This window comes from Nerophis ophidion, linkage group LG02 (genome assembly GCF_033978795.1).
Source record: "Nerophis ophidion isolate RoL-2023_Sa linkage group LG02, RoL_Noph_v1.0, whole genome shotgun sequence".
NCBI lineage: Eukaryota > Metazoa > Chordata > Actinopteri > Syngnathiformes > Syngnathidae > Nerophis > Nerophis ophidion.
Genome location: NC_084612.1, coordinates 45,475,462 through 45,492,894, shown reverse-complemented (window position 1 = coordinate 45,492,894; position 17,433 = coordinate 45,475,462). Strand labels below are relative to the sequence as shown.

Below are 17,433 nucleotides of genomic sequence, written 5' to 3'. Positions count from 1 at the left end.
ATACACTAAATTAAGGCTGGGTTATTAAGCTTTATGTTCCGGGTGATGGAGTCCCCTATGACTAAGGTGTGGTGCCCCTGGGGGTCGGACTAGCTAAAGGGCTAAATCTATTATGCTTCTTCACATTATGCTTCCTTTTTGGTTGCAGGTATCTGGTACAACTTGTTAAGAGGTCTAAGCAAGGTGGCAGTCATACTGAATGTGAGTTTTTCAAGTGACTGAATACATGTTTTTGCAAGCCATCCTGGAAAAACAAAGAAAGTTGTCTTCGTCACCTCATGACCATGTATTAACCATTGCAGTTTTTGGTTCACAGGCCTTTGTCATTGCCTTCACATCTGACTTCATCCCACGGCTTGTCTACAAGTACATGTACAGTCCTGATGGCACCTTGCACGGCTTTGTCAATCACACTCTGTCATACTTCAATGTGAGTGACTTTCAGCCACATACAGACCCTCTCGAGCCAAAGATTTTAGGACATTCAGTGATAACATGCAGGTAAGTAGTTTAATTGTTGGTTAATCATTGAGAATACTCATGACCCACTGTCAAATTTCACTTAACCAATGAAGATGGGAAATACTGGCACGCCGTTTCAGGATGTTTTTGTGTGTCTGACAATAGGTATAAAGACTACAGAGACCCTCCTTGGTCCAGCACACCATATGATCTCTCCAAGGAGTTCTGGACCATTCTTGCTGTCCGCCTGACTTTTGTTGTCGTCTTTCAGGTTTGGGTCATCAACATTCAATCAACATTCATTTGAAAGATGTGCTTCGGTGCATACCTCTAACGACACGTTCGGTTTTTGAGTACAGTAAGGAAAACAACATTTAAATCATAAAACATATTACTTTAAAATAAAAATAAAAAATGGCAAACCGTTGGTAGTTATCTAAAAAATACAATTATCAAGAAATAAATGAATGAATGGGAACATCCATCCATCCATCCATTTTCTACCGCTTATTCCCTTTCGGGGTCGCGGGGGGCGCTGGCGCCTATCTCAGCTACAATCGGGCGGAAGGCGGGGTACACCCTGGACAAGTCGCCACCTCATCGCAGGGCCAACACAGATAGACAGACAACATTCACACTCACATTTAAACTCCAAGCTTTTTCCTGCAAAGGCTGCATACAGAAAGATGTAAGCATGCAGGGTTTGGTATATTTTCTAAACATGCTAAAAGCAGTCCAAAGTAAGCCAATAGTGTATCTGTTCTCTAAGTACTGTATCTATCTATCTCTAGTTATCTGAACAAAACATAGACATATTTTCACTCATAGGTAACAAAGTAAAGCAATGTAATATCTGGTCAAATTACAAAATCTAATATTTGATTGTACTGCCTTTAACTTTGACTATGGCATGCGTTTGCCGTGACATTATTTCCACATACTTCTAAATGTCTATATGTGGTATTTCAAGGGGTGTTACGAGAGCTCGCTATATTAAATTGTGATATTATTCATGGTTTAAGGAAAAGGTTGTATTGTCATACACTATGAGAATTGCAACCCACTGCATCACTCACTCAGGCAGGTGAGACGCATGTCGAGGGACGTAGCACAAAAATTTGGGACCAGCAGCTCTTATCAGCCATGAGATCAAAATAAAATCAACAACTTGACAGCACCTCTTCAAAGGGGACCTATTATGCGAAACCAACATTTCGTACCTATTGGTACATCCATCCATCCATTTTCTACCGCTTGTGAAATCAAACCAAGGATGCATGGCAGAGACATTTATAAAACAATGTTGCCTTCCTTCATGCTTCCTCCAAATAAGCCGTTTAGAATTTGCCCAACGTGTGACATTTTTCCAATTGGTGATGGCAGCAGCTTTTTCCATATATGGTAAAGAGCTTTGCGTGAGTCCGCCATAGCAGTCCAATGTTGTAGTAAATAAGTTTCATCTTTTTCTCACTCCTCTTGTTGTGGGGCAGACTAACTCGTACATGCACATGCATCCTCTGCTGTTGCCATTTCTAATACAAAGTAGAATATTGTTCTAATTTATGTCTGTCAGTAGATTCGATATCTTTCAGCATCATCATATAGCGGTATAGCTCGGTTGGTAGAGTGGCCGTGCCAGCAACTTGAGGGTTGCAGGTTCGATTCCCGCTTCAGCCATCCTAGTCACTGCCGTTGTGTCCTTGGGCAAGACACTTTACCCACCTGCTCCCAGTGCCACCCACACTGGTTTAAATGTAACTTAGATATTGGGTTTCACTATGTAAAGCGCTTTGAGTCACTCGAGAAAAGCGCTATATAAATATAATTCACTTCACTAATAATTCACATCAGGAGTGAAGGTAGCTGCCAGTAACTTGTCCAGATATTTTGCGCCATTCGTTACGTACCTTGCACACACTCAAGACCTCCTTAAAGGAAGCTGTATCCACTTGGTGATGTTATTCATTTAAGAGGTTGCTGGTCTCCCTCCTTTTATTCTACCTTCAATTTTACCTTGTGCGATGTTACAGTTTTGGTGCTTAATGGCATGTCCAAGATATTTAATTTGTATTTTATTTTACCATGTTCAGTAGTACAGCGTTTGTATTTAGCTATTGCAATATACTACTGTTACTTCTCTTGTCCGTCCATCCGATCCTCAAGATTCTCCTATAACACCACATATCTGTGGCGTTTATTCTCCCTGTTGTTTCTCAAGGGCCATCTTTCACATCCATATAGCATTACTGACTATATTACTGTATTGAGGATTTTTAATTTCAATGCTATTCTGATTGATCGGTCTTTCCAGATGTTATTAAGCTGCACCAGTCTCTGCTTTGCAATTCCAATTCTTGCAGTGATATATTTTGTGCACTTTCCATTGGCTGATTTTATGGATCCGAGGTACTACTTGAAATGGTCCGCCAGCTCCAGTGCCTCTGTTGTTATTGTGTGGTTACTTGTTCCACCGATGTTCATCACTTTGGTCCTTTTGACATTCAAATTGAGTCTGGCTAATTTGCCTGCATCATTCACCTGAGTTACAAGCTCATTCAAGTTCCCAAGAAGCTGGATATGAGGACTGTATCGGCAGCGTATCTAATGTTTGTTCCATTCTGGACTCCTGCTTTCAAGCCCAGTCCTTCTATCGATATATCTATTTGTGCTTCTCTCGTGACCAGTTCCATGTATATGTTAAAAAGATGCGGAGATAATATGCATCTGTACTCTTTTGTTTATGGGAATTGACTCACAATATTGGTTGTTACATCTAATTGTTGCCAGTTGGCTGGTGTATAATGTTTGCATTATTACAACCAGGTGCTTGGGAAAGCTCATTTGTTTCATGATGGTCAGTAGGTGTTCATGTCGGACGTTGTCAAAAGCTCTGCTGTAATCTATAAACCTTAGGAAGGCTTCTTGTCTGACTTCCTTCACTTTTTCTATTAATATCCGAACGGTGAAGGGCATATCACCATATCACCGTTCAGATATTAATAGAAAAAGCATAATCTTGCTTAATATTCAGACTCGATTTGAGAGTGCTAAAAACTACAATATGGCTGACAGGTAGTCAAAGTGGAGCAATGTAAATCCTAAATAGACGGTTAGAAAGCGGGTTGAAGATGGTCTGTAAAACATACTCTATGCTAAATGTTGACCAAACAACCACCATTCTATGTTATATAGACCACAAGAAAGTGTTTTTAAATGGGTTAGGGTTAGATTCTGCTTAACAAATCGATTCGTTATCGGTTCTCTTATCTATTCTTGATTAGGAAAAAAAAGAAAACAAACAGGTGGCCAAGCATTAATTTTGTTTAGAGGTAACATGACCTTAAAAAGCTAACAGTGAGGTCATAAGAGACACATATGTGGCGGAAAAAAATATATATTTTTGGAAAATAAATACATTATAATTATTTTTGTCATCTCCCTAAAAAAGACACTGGTGAAACTCAAAAAGGTTTTGTTTAGATTTACAAAGAGAAACTGATATATGACATGGCCTCATAACATGCAACTCAAGATATTTCAAGCCTTTTTTTTTCATACAATTTTGATGATTAAGGCTGGGGCTGCAAAATGTATCAAATTTTAATCAATATCACGATTTTGGCAGCTGAAATTAAATGAGGGTTATCGTCAGCGGTATTAAAATAAAAAAAAACAAGCTCCGCTGCACATTCAAAACCAACAGTCAGTCAACCACCAGAGGGCGACCAATAAACCGTGGACTCATGTGAGAGCCAGTAAGAGTGAGTGACAACAGAGGTTGAAGATAGATCAGTCAGTAGCTCCCAAAAAATGTTAGGAAAAATGTATGTATTATTACATCAGTGCCCTCCCGCAGAGTTACCCACAGGGTACCAACGGGCATGCATTTAACCGCGAAACACGACCGCATGCCTCGCCTTTTTCTCGGCACTCCCGCTCGTTTCCCGAAACCCTTAAATGCACGGTAAAACTGCATTGGTGTCCACATCCAGACAAATTGTCGCGTTGCAGAGACACAGTAATTAAACATTAACAACAGTTCCTTTCTTTTCTCAACTGCTATTGTTTGCCAGCAGTGGCAGAGCTAGACTTTTATCCTTTGGGTGGCCAGGGGGTGGCCAAGGCTATTTCAGGGGGTCCACAGACTATAACAATTTTTTTCTTGACTTATCAATTGCAATTGGGGCGGCAAATGTTGAAATGTACATACTAAGCACACAGGAGATGAGATTTATATATATATAATTTGCAGTTTATTAACAATGCAGAAAATGTCAAACACAACTTGGCAACTTAATTACTGAACTGAGCATGTGACTGTTTCTGTCCATGCTCTGACCTGGTGAAGATGGGCTGTGCTGTGTTGTGAGTTCTCTCTCCCGACTAGTCCCAGGAAGGGAGCTGCCATCTTTTTCTTCTGTGTCTAATGGAACTACATTGTATAAAAATGAAAATACTAGTGTAAGCAAAATTAACATACAACCACCATCAAAAAACAACACACATCAGTAACCAACACTTCAGAACATCTAAAAATAAACTTAGGGGTTCCTACACATTTGAAATTTCCAGACCCTAATTCGCAGACTTCTCAGTAAAAAAAATAATCTAAAAAAGAATCCAATAATTTGTGACATTTGAGATGAGTATATCATGTGAATAAATTATGCAATTCATCATGGAAATCATTTGTTATCATTATTGAATTTGTATGCCATTAAGTCACCAAATTATTTCCAGAAGATTGTAGATAGGTAGTGTATGCAAAATAATTAACCCAAAAATCTTAAGATAACCCAGATAAGTATAAATATATTTCCATACAATTGTTTCCATCTTCCATATTACGACAGACCTGGAAATGTAGAAATTCCAAACTTTCCATACTAGCGTAGGAACCCTGTAACTTAAAATTACTTAAGTGAGCATGTGACTGCTTCTATGCTCTGACCTGGTGATGATGGCCTGTGTGCATCACATTCTCTCTCCTCCTGAGTCGTCCCAGGATGGGAGTGCCAAGACTGCTGGCAGACCTGAATCCTGGCTGTTTTTCTGCCTCATCTTTTCCTGACCCTGACTTGCTTCTTTTTAAAAAGAGGTCATAAATCTTCTCCCCCTGCCTTTTCATTCTCAACTGACCCTATGAAAAAAAAAGCCAGTCTTGTTAACGTTACTCCAGGCATCACTTACAATCACACAGTGTTATTAAATCTCCACTTCAAGCCTAAAACATGTCTGGGCAAATAAACCACTGTAGACCTAAGTTTAATATTCAGACTTTTCAGTTACAGCAGGCTAACTACCATGTGAACGTTACGTTACAACAGAGCATGAAACAGCTAGCTGGCTGGCTGATTCTCCGCTAGGTTCATTCCTCTAGAACAGTGGTTCTCAACCTTTTTTTAGTGATGTACCCCCTGTGAATATTTTTTTAAATTCAACTACCCCCTAATCAGAGCAAAGCATTTTTGGTTAAAAAAAAATAGATACAGAAGTAAAATACAGCACTATGTCATCAGTTTCTGATTTATTAAATTGTATAAGAGTGCAAAATATTGCTAATTTGTAGTGGCTTTTCTTGAACTCTTTGGGGAAAAAAAGATATAAAAATAACTAAAAACGTGTTGAAAAATAAACAAGTGTTCAATTATAAATAAATATTTCTACACATAGAAGTAATCATCAACTTAAAGTGCCCTCTTTGGGGATTGTAATAGAGATCCATCTGGATTCATGAACTTAATTCTAAAAAAATTTTCACAAAAAAAAAGAAATCTTTAACATCAATATTTATGTAACATGTCCACAAAAAATGTAGCTGTCAACACTGAATATTGCATTGTTGCATTTCTTTTCACAGTTTATGAACTTACATTCATATTTTGTTGAAGTATTATTCAATAAATACATTTATAAAGGATTTTTGAATTGCTGCTATTTTTAGAATATTTTTTAAAAATCTCACGTACCCCTTGGCATACCTACAAGTACCCCCAGGGGTACGCGTACCCCCATTTGAGAACCACTGCTCTAGAATCATTGGAGAAACACGTAAATATAAATAGCGACCCAAATGAATTAAACGATACGTTAGCGGCTGTTGGAAGCAAGACGCCATGAAATGTAACATTAACGTTTGCTTGATGTCGTGGCTCTCTGCTTGTAGAAAAAAAAAACTTCTATCTACAAAAGTTATTTTAAACAGTGACTCATTAGGACACCACCGTAAAACTTAACCTTCTCGTCGTAAAGTATCCATCTTTTTCTTTGTAGCTTCGTTAATCTCCGGCTCTCCGGTCTCCAGCTACGATAAGCGACTCCAATTTAAATCTTCCTCTTCTTCAGTGGCGATTCTTCTTCTCCCCTAATGAACGTGGCTTGCAAGGCTTTGTGGTACATAGCGCCAACTACTGTACGGGAGGGACTTAGCAGTCAATAGGCTTCACTGATTTAAAAATGCAACTGGCTCCTTCCGACAAGACGTGCGGAAGGACAGATGTCAATCATCTGGGGTGGTACCTGGGGGGTCCAATCAGATTTCAGGGGGTCCAGTGCTACCCTGGCCTCCCCTCTAGCTCCGCCCCTGTTTGCCAGCACTGTGGAGCTGGTTGCAAACACAGCGACTGTTGGAGTGAAATGACTGCCAAAACTCCACAAACTCAATAAAATGTTTCACAAACTCAAAATAAATTCACAAATACTAAAAGATTTGCAAGTGGAAAAAAAATGTTCTTCACGTTTACACTTTGGGCACATTTTTTTCCACTTTTGCAATTTTTTGTTTCTCTTAGTTTGCACTCTTACACAAGAGGTGATGCTGCTGAGTCAATTTAAGACCGATGGAGCTTGTGATTTGTGACACTGCCTTCAATAAGAAATAACAGAAGAAAACAAATATATCTCTAATGGAACGCCCACAACGGTGGCCACAAGGAAGTAAAGCTATTTCCAGCGCAAATAATGTGATATAATCAATTCACTAATGCAAACAAAAGGTGATTTAAACAATTAATATGCATGTAAATAAATACTGTTTTTTAGTAATCACTATGCAGAAATAATTAGAATAAACTATGGATTGGGGTAGCCTTATTGATAAAATAATGTACATGTATTGTAGATATTTAAGAACATCGAAGTATAATTTATTTCAAAATGACAGGAACTTAATATTTTGTTAACATCCCATTATAGGATTATTACATTCTTTTAATGCAGTGTTTAAAGCTGAAAGCATTTTAGTCTCTTGCCCAACTCACCTCTATTTTGCTTTGTTGATGATCTCATCACAAACCATGATCATATTTGTGTAGTTTTTATTGATGGTGTCATCACACCTCAACCATGATTATAAAGTGTGTATTTTTTGCACCACACTGAACCCAATAATGAGCTAAATCATATAGTTTATTTGTTACTTTCAGGGTGCAATACTAACCTTTACTTTACTTCATGCCCTCTAAATGTTTTACATTTCACATCCTGGTTGAAATTATTCAAACTTATTTGCTAATTCAATTTTGAAACAACTAATGTAGTGTGCAGAAAACCTTTCAGAGTTACAACACCTGTCATTGTCAACATTTCCCTGCTCTATCAAGCATGAGGCTGTCAATTGCGGGGCCAGAAGTATTTATTTTTTATGTGAATTATTCATCAAATATTATGATAAGTGTTTTTAAGATTAATTTTTGAGTATGAATGAATAATAAGGTTGTTCGGTATGAATATCCTTATTAATCAATTAATAACAATTTATAAACATTGTTTTGAGTTAGAAGAGGAGGATTGAGTATCATAGTTTCCAACTTAAGTTTGAATGAATTTCTTTAAAGAACTGTTGTGTTGGTGCCCTCTCTAGTTTGGAGGCTACTCTTGAATGAAGTTAGTAAGATACTCAAATCATGTAACATGTGTGTGAGTGTTTGCGTGTGTGTGTGTGTGTGTGTGTGTGTGTGTGTGTGTGTGTGTGTGTGTGTGTGTGTGTGTGTGTGTGTGTGTGTGTGTGTGTGTGTGTGTGTAAATGTGTTGTGTAGTAAAACAATAATCAACACAAGCTCAAAATGTATTTTTGTTATAAAAATCAAATCCTATTCAAAAACTCCTCAGACTGCACAGGTTTTTGAAAATTGACCTCAAACTGTTTTAGTCTTTCTTAGTATTCTTCACCCGGGTTCTTGGTGATTCTGCTGAAAAATGTCATTTTGATATTTATTACAAACTCACTTCAACATGTAATCTTTTGTCCTGGGTTTGAAATCTAGTTAGATTGTTTTGGTGTTTGGGTTGTTGATCCACCTCCTGAAATTAAAACTGTCACTTTCTTAAGTAGATACATAATAAGCATGAGTGTACAAGCCAGTTTTCTGAGACCCTTATTTTATTATCGCAGGCAGCATGGAGCAGCACTTTTATTGTGAAGACAGGAACTATGCGGTCAGTCTTTACATATTTAACGGCAAGTGTTTGGGAGAGATAGTCTGTGTCTAATAAAAAATGTTTCCTGCCTGTCTTTTTTTTCCATACTTAACTCACACCAGCCGGCGGTCATCTCACAGGACATTCGGTTGATGTGTATGTTAATCAAGTGACTAATGTGACATTATAGTGAAGACTGATGATCAGTAATGTCTATTTTTAAAAATGGGTCATATTAAGATTATTTTTCTGCATTGAAAAAACTTCCTTGTGGCCAACATCAATTATTCTCAAACTACTGTTACGCATTTTTAGCATCCGTTGATCAATCACTGTGTGTACATTTTGGTATATTTAGTGATGTCTCATGATGCTTTCCATTGTTGTTTCCTCACAGAATGTGGTGATAGTCATGAGTGACTTTATTGATTGGTTGATCGCAGACATACCAAAGGACATCAGCCTGCAGATGCACAAGGAAAAGGTCCTGATGGTGGAGCTGTTCATGAAGAATGAGCAAGGAAGGAAGCTTGCCCTGCAAAACAGTCAAAAACGGAACAGTTGTGCATCGCCAAACAAGAGCCTACAACGCGCACGTAGTAAAACATAAATTACTCCACTGCGAGCAGTACATTTATAGAAAAATAAGCACACATCTCTGTAACATATTAGAATTAAAATGATATATTTAAAGGTTACATTCTGAGTGCTTTCAACAGTAGCTAGAATAGTTATACCTTGATAAAAACAGGTTTGGGGACAATTTGTTGTAAAGACATGTAACTTTAATGTGTTCACACTAGTCGTCATAATTTTAGAGTTAGTTTTTTTTTTTTCAATGAACACTTTTTCTTCCTGAATTTATACAGAAACTAAACTGAGGTAAAATGATGGATATACCACAGACCTCATGAAACACATTTCTGGCAATGGTGGGGGTGGGTTCTGAAATACTCATAATTAATGTCATGTCAGGCCTTCTGTAAAAATGTTGTTTTTGTGTTCATTAGTGATTTTATCTCATGCGATGTTGGTAAATCACATTAGGTGAATGTTATGTTAGCAACTGTTACTATAGCACTAAGTACCGAAAGGGCTAAGGCAGGGGTCGGGAACCTTTTTGGCCGAGGGAACCATGAAAGCCAAAAATTTTAAAATGTATTTTTGGGAGAGCCATATAATATTTTTTAACACTAAATACAACTAAATGCGTGCATTTTTAAGTAAGACCAACATTTTTAGAGTATAATAAGTCTCAGAATAACATTGTTATTCTGAAGCTAACCATCCAGCCATCCATTTTCTACCGATTGTCCCGTTTAATAATAAGCAAAATGCTTCTTAGCATTAATGCGACTTCTTGAACAGGTGGGGTAGAAAACGGATGGATGGATTAAAATGCATGAGAAAGTTTTATTTTTAACTCTTTGATTACCAGCGGAATTATTCGTGACTTATCGTGTTAAGCAATGTCAGCTAAGATTTATCTGAGAGCCAGATGTGGTCATCAAAAGAGCCACATCTGGCTCGAGAGCCATAGGTTCCCTACCACTGGGCTAAGGCATATCTATAATGAGTTTCATTTGTCATATGTTGGAATAGAAAACTATTTCCTGTAAATTGAGAATGACTAAAATGTTGACGATTTTACATTCAGCATGCTAGCACTGAGCAAGATAGCACTAAGTACAAAAAGTGCTAAAGCAGTTTCATGGTCAATTTGTATCAAGACATGTAGGTATGCTATATAACAGGCGTCTGCAACCTGCGGCTCTAGAGCCTCCTTAGTGGCTCCCTGGAGCTTTTCAAAAATGTTTGAAAATAGAAAAAGATTGGGAAAAAATATATTTTTGTTTTAATAGGGTTTCTCTAGGACAGGGGTCTCAAACTCAATGTACCTGGGGGCCATTGGACGCAGAGTCTGAGTGAGGCTGGGCCGCCAGAAAATATTTTTTCAACAAAATGTTAGCATACTCCTCAGCATGTCTAGTTGTAAAATGACGTTTCAAATTGTATCCCTTGTGCACCGCAACTTTCTCTGTGCAAATAAGACAAGTCGGGGTCGCCCCTGTGCTCAACAAAGAAATATTGCATTTCCCACTTTTCCTGGAATTGTCTTTGCTCATCACTAACCTTTCTCTTCACTGCAGGCTTTGAAAAAGACATATTTGGGGTTGTGGAATGTATTTGTATCTAACCGAGGCATGGAGAATAATGTTATTTCCGCAATGTGTGTCATTCCACTTTTCCTCCTTACACGGCAGTCTGATAAAAAAGTACCGGGATAGCGAGCGCAAAAAAGTGACGTCTCCTGGAGTGTTATCCGGCGTCATATAGTAGCGTAGTGTTCATCGTGTGAGACGATGCAAATTAAACAATAAAAAAAAACAAATTACGATTTCAATTGGTCCAGGTTATCGGGGACTGTTATTACTGACAGACAGGTGTCACAGTGTGACTGCAGCCGGGAACTTAAGAAAACCCTCGTTTCCATGGCAACGTCTCTGTCACTTTCACTCATTTGCCGCTTGTCCACTAACGCAGGGGTAGGCAACCCAGAACGTTGAAAGAGCCATTTTGGACCCAAATAACACAACGCTTTCAAGCGCCATTCATATAAAACTTGCGGGCCGCACTAACATTAAACTTTCATATTAAGGTGGGGGGCCGCAAAATAACGTCTCGTGGGCCGCGTGTCTGAGACCCCTGCTCTACGAGGACAATCCCACTATTTATATCAAACATGCTTTTCTGATGAGAGTATTTGGCGAGTGCCGTTTTGTCCTATTAATTTTGGCAGTCCTTGAACTCACCAAAGTTTTTTTACATGTACAACTTCCTAGTTTTACGCCACTCTTTCTTTGTCTCATTTTGTCCACCAAACTATTTATGCTGTATATGAATGCACAAATGTGAGCTTTGTTGATGTTATTGACTTGTGTGGAGTGCTAATCAGGCATATGTGGTCAGTGCATGACTTCATTCTAATCAATGCTAATATGCTATTTAGGATAGCTTTATGTACATATTGCATCATTATGCCTCACTTGTATGTATATTTGAGCTCATTTAATTTCCTATGTCCTCTGTGTATTTGATTTATATCTACATTTCTAATGACATATTATCTATATGTGGTAATGCCTGCATTTCAGCTTGCATAGATTTTTATAAATCCATTCGAATAAGACAGCCCGCCATTTTCTTTAAGTTGGACCATTGGCCATTCTAAGCCAGTAATATCTAAACGTTATCTCAACCTCTGAGAAGCCTCTGTTTTACTAATGTTTTCCAATCTTGTAAAAATGGTTAGAATAAACATTGTATTTCAACATTTCTGTCAACGAAGATTTGTGTCAGCCTGCGACACAGTCATTTTGAACAACACTTATGTCATGTGTTGCCTTAATTATAACACTTATGAACGGCTTTTCATTTTTTGCGACTCCAGACAGATTTTTGGGGTATTATTGGTCCAATATGGCTCCTTCAACATTTTGTGTTGCCGCCCCCTGCTATATAATGAGTAAAATGGCTAAAATGTTAACAGCATGAAAGCACTTAGCAAGATAACATTAGCTACCAAAAGTGCTAATGCAATTTTATGGTGAGTTTATTGTCCTATAAAGTTGTTAAATGCTATTTAACATAAGGAAAATGGCTGAAATGTTTACACGCTCAAAGGGTAACTGCACTTTTTGGGGAATTTTGCCTATCGTTTGCAATCATCATAAAAAACATGACGACCAATGTATTTTTTAATGCATTCTCATTTATAAATAAAAGTCTGCTTTTTTTAAAATAAAAAAAAGTATGTAAAAATGTAAATTACTAATAATGTGGCTGTTACTACATTACATCTATACTTACAGCATGTATATAAAACCTTAATGGCGGTGTTTGGATGTTTTTAAGGGCTTTTTTTGGCAGACTCTTGTATAGGTTCCATTGTAAGCGGGCTTTTGATTGCATATCTAGAATGCATGAACAAAAAAAAAATGGCATCATGTGAAAAATTGGCAAACATTCCAAACAAATTGCAGTTCCCCTTTAAAGTATCCATGCTAGCCCATAGCAGAGTCTTTAAGTACAGAAAGTGTTACGGCAATTCCATTGCTATTTTACATCAATATAGATATAGTTTATGCATTCTATCAAGGAGAATGGCTAAGATGCGAACATTATAACACTATACTCGCATTTGGTAAAATAGCACTAAGAATATTACCAAAACAAAAAAAAATTTTAGAATAGAGCTATCTCCTTCACATGTGTTTATACATTGGGTAATCACATGTCTGTCACATGACAACAACTGACTTGCAGTCTCGCACAAAGCTCAGTGCTCATTTTAGGTTAGTTAAAGTCAAATGTACAAACCCCGTTTCCATATGAGTTGGGAAATTGTGTTAGATGTAAATATAAATGGAATAGAATGATTTGAAAATAATTTTCAACACATATTCAGTTGAATATGCTACAAAGACAACAAATTTGATGTTCAAACTCATACTTTTTTTTTTTTGCAAATAATCATTAACTTTAGAATTTGATGCCGGCAACACGTGACAAATTAAGTTGGAAAAGGTGGCAATAAATACTGATAAAGTTGAGGAATGCTCATCAAACACTTATTTGGAACATCCCACAGGTGTGCAGGCTAATTGGGAACAGGTGGGTGCCATGATTGGGTATAAAAACAGCTTCCCAAAAAATGCTCATTCTCTCACTAGAAAGGATGGGGCGAGGTACATCCCTTTATCCACAACTGCGTGAGAAAATAGTCAAACAGTTTAAGAACAACGTTTCTCAAAGTGCAATTACAAGAAATTTAGGGATTTAACATCTACAATCCATAATATCATCAAAACGTTCAGAGAATCTGGAGAAATCACTCCACGTAAGCGGCATGGCCGGAAACCATCATTGAATAACAGTGACCTTCGATCCCTCAGATGGCACTGTATCAAAAACCGACATCAGTCTCTAAAGGAAATCACATGGGCTCAGGAACATTTCAGAAAACCACTGTCACTAAATACAGTTCGTCGCTACATCTGTAAGTACAAGTTAAAGCTCTTCTATGCAAAGCGAAAGCCATTTATCAACAACATCCAGAAACGCCGCCAGCTTCACTGGGCCCGAGATCATTTAAGATGGACTGATGCAAAGTGGAAAATTGTTCTGTGGTCTGACGAGTCCACATTTCAAATTGTTTTTAGACATATTCGACATCGTGTCATCCGGACCAAAGGGGAAGCTAAGCATCCAGACTGTTATCGACGCTAAGTTCAAAAGCCAGCATCTGTGATGGTATGGGGGTGCATTAGTGCCCAAGGCATGGGTAACTTACACATCTGTGAAGGCACCATTAATGCTGAAAGGTACATACAGCTTTTGGAACAACATAGGCTGCCATCTAAGCGGCCTCTTTTTCATGGACGCCCCTGCTTATTTCAGCAAGACAATGCCAAGCCACATTCAGCACGTGTTACAACAGCGTGGCTTTGTAAAAAAAAAAGAGTGCAGGTACTTTCCTGGCCCGCCTGCAGTCCAGACCTGTCTCCCATCGAAAATGTGTGACGCATTATGAAGCATAAAATACGACTGTTGAAAGACTGAAACTCTACATAAAACAAGAATGGAAAAGAATTCCACTTTCAAAGCTTCAACAATTAGTTTACTCAGTTCCCAAACGTTTATTGAGTGTTGTTAAAAGAAAAAGTGATGTAACACAGTGGTGAACATGCCAATCATTGTATTCCGTTTATATTTACATCTAACACAATTTCCCAACTCATAAGGAAGCGGGGTTTGTCTAAACATTCTTCCTGGACTTGGAGAATTTTTATTGTCAAAATGAATTGTTACTTTTATTCGTCAAACAAACAACAACATCAGCAAAAACAACACAATCTGATTTAAATCCAAACATATTGGTATTCTCAGGGAGAAAAGTCCGTCCACATGATCCTTCTAATCAATTAAATTCAACTCGACTGAATCTCTCTGCTCTGGCTTATTTTTGATTGAGCTTTATTGTATTGTTTTAAAGAATGTGTTGTGGTAATTATTTTTAGTTTGAATTTAAAAGCAATTTATTTGAGTTAGTTTTTCATTATGATCATTATGAAGCTATTTAAATTATTTGTGCTTGGTGGAAGTACAGTGGTACCCGGTTTTCTTTAGCTATGAATTTCTTAAAGTCAGACAAGAATCGAATGAAAATTGTTATGATCCGCTGTCTGGGTCATATAATGTTCACGTTTTGAGTCTCTTTTGTATTATGTTCTGCTAATGTTTGCCTTAGTTCCTGGTTGCACTTCCTTGTTTGTTCTGTTACCTGAGTAATGTATCATTTTCACCTGCCGCGGTTTCCAGATGCACACCTGTTTTTGTTAATCACTGCCTTGATTTAAGTCTACCTTCTTTGTTCAACCGTTCTTGCTTCTTAATTTGTGTTTCACAACAGTGACGACTCTGATTCCGATCCCGTATTCCTGTTCGCAACCAGCTAGCTTCCACGCTAAGTCTTTGTTTTTTCTCTAGCTCCCATGCTAGCTCTTTTGTTTTACCTTTTGTGCCTTGTGCAAGTTTTTCTGTTTCATAGTCTGTTTTAAGGTTAAATAAATCAGTGTTTCTTACCTTCCCGCTGTGTCTGAAGCCCGACTGCATCTCTGAGAGAACGACCCCGCATCATGATACCACGCAATCATCACAGTAGGAAGCAAGCAGAAAAGAGTTTTCTCGCTGCAAGCTTTTCAGAGGTCGACCAAGGTACGTGGGCTGTACTCCGAGCAATGGAGAAAGAGACGCTCCGCTGTTCGCCAGACGAGGACATGTGGGGGCCTGGAGCATTCCTGGTCCCGCTCGACTACGTCTGGCCTGGTGATCTCCCCTCTCACCCCGCTCGCTCGCGTCATCGAAGGCGGAAGTCACATTGGAAGGCTTCACCTCGCGACAGAGACGCTCCAACCCTGCAAGCCTTCTCTCCGGTACACAGCCAGCTTCAAGCAGCCCGACATTCCCCTCAGGTGTCTGGTAAATCCTCTGTTCTATTCTCTAAAGACTCCTCCGGCTGGCCTGTCAATCACAGGACAGCAGCTATTACGTCACTACGTTGACGCCCTCCGATTACGTTCCCCCGCCCACGTTTGATGACAGCAGTGACAAAGAATTTGTTTTTAATTCGTTCCCTCTGTCATCCACAGACGACATTTATGCTCGGATCAAACTTTATCAGGACACTTTTATTAATTGCAGCTCTAGTCAATCCCAGTCACCTACATTTTGGACTCCGCCCCTAAGGACTCAAGCCCCGCCAACGTCAGTGGCCTTTCTCATTAAACCGCAGGTGGGGGTTGGGAGAAGACTTTTTGAACAATCGAGAGGGGAGTGGTCTACCTTCATCCTGACCTCCCTCCACCCAACCCTAGAGACAATTCCAGACCACGGGGAGCATGTCTGGCATCCGCTTCTTGAGGGGAGGTAGCACAGTTCCGCCCAGCCAAACCGCAACCTCCGGCGAGGCCACCACCACCTGCACCACGGCTAGCACCTGTAGCTAGTCCAAGCCCTAGTCCTAGTCACAGTCCAAGTCCTAGTCATAGTCCAAGTCATAGTCCTAGTGCAAGTCCCAGTCCAAGTCATAACCCTAGTCCTAGTCATAGTCGTAGTCCAAGTCCAGGTCTGGTATCCACTCCAGCACCTGACCCAGGTCTGGTTACCATTCCAGCACCTGATCCAGGGCTGGATTCCACTCCAGCACCTGATCCAGGGGTGGAGGCTACTCCAGCACCTGATCCCAGGCTGGATCCCACTCCAGCACCTGATCTAAGGCTGTATCCCACTCCAGCACCTGACCCAAGTCCGGATCCCACTCTAGCACCTGATCCAAGTCTGGATTCCACTCCAGCACCTGACCCAAGTCTGGATCCCAATCCAGCACCTGATCCAAAGCTGGATCACACTCCAGCACCTGACCCAAGTCTGGATCCCGCTCCAGCACCTGACCCAAGTCTGGATCCCACTCCAGCACCTGATCCAAGGCTGGATCCCACTCTAGCACCTGACCCAAGGCTGGATTCCCCACTAGCATCTGCCCCTGGGCTGGAGCCCACACCAGCACCGGTTTCCACGACAACGACTCCGTCTGTTTCCACGACAACATCGACTCCGCTTGTTTCTACGACGACGCCACTTGCTTCCACGCCGACGACGTTTCAGCGATCTCGAGCTGGCCTTACACGCCAAACTTCACCACCTGCTTCATCTGCTGCACCCGCGCCTGCTTTGTCTGCTGCACCCGCAACTGATTCGTCCGCTGCTGCGTCAACGCCTGACTTGTCCGCTGCTTCCAAGCCTGCTATGACGACGGTGCCGACGCACCCACCTCCACAAAAGAAACACAAAAGAATGTGTAGGATGCAGAAACTGGCAGCGAAATTTCCATGCAACCTTCATATTGTTGTTACTCAGCCAGTGTTTGTGGGTCTCAGAATTAGACTTACTTTTTATCGTCATTCAAATTTGAACTTAACATTACAAATGAGA

At 39.6% G+C, this 17,433-nt stretch overlaps 1 protein-coding gene and 1 long non-coding RNA gene across 5 annotated transcripts in view; one reads left to right on the top strand and one right to left on the bottom strand.

Moving 5' to 3' along the window:
• ano1a (anoctamin 1, calcium activated chloride channel a) overlaps positions 1-12,212 on the top strand; it is a 156,046-nt gene extending 143,834 nt beyond the window's left edge. For all 3 annotated transcript variants that reach the window (XM_061884759.1, XM_061884754.1, XM_061884745.1), the window contains 4 exons: positions 149-201; positions 317-501; positions 628-733; positions 9,278-12,212. In XM_061884759.1, coding sequence (XP_061740743.1) covers positions 149-201; positions 317-501; positions 628-733; positions 9,278-9,490 — 557 coding nt within the window. In that variant the 3' untranslated portion in view covers positions 9,491-12,212. The remainder of the gene's footprint in view (positions 1-148; positions 202-316; positions 502-627; positions 734-9,277) is intronic.
• Positions 4,398-16,255, bottom strand: LOC133541377 (uncharacterized). 2 transcript variants are annotated; one of them, XR_009803856.1, is made up of 4 exons: positions 15,526-16,255; positions 6,700-9,415; positions 5,414-5,602; positions 4,398-4,894 (listed from the first exon to the last, which is right to left on the bottom strand). It is a non-coding gene; the product is annotated as an uncharacterized LOC133541377 (long non-coding RNA). The 2 variants fall into 2 exon arrangements; XR_009803858.1 differs by having other exon boundaries at positions 9,330-9,415; positions 15,526-16,026.
• Between the last annotated feature and the right edge of the window lie 1,178 nt (positions 16,256-17,433).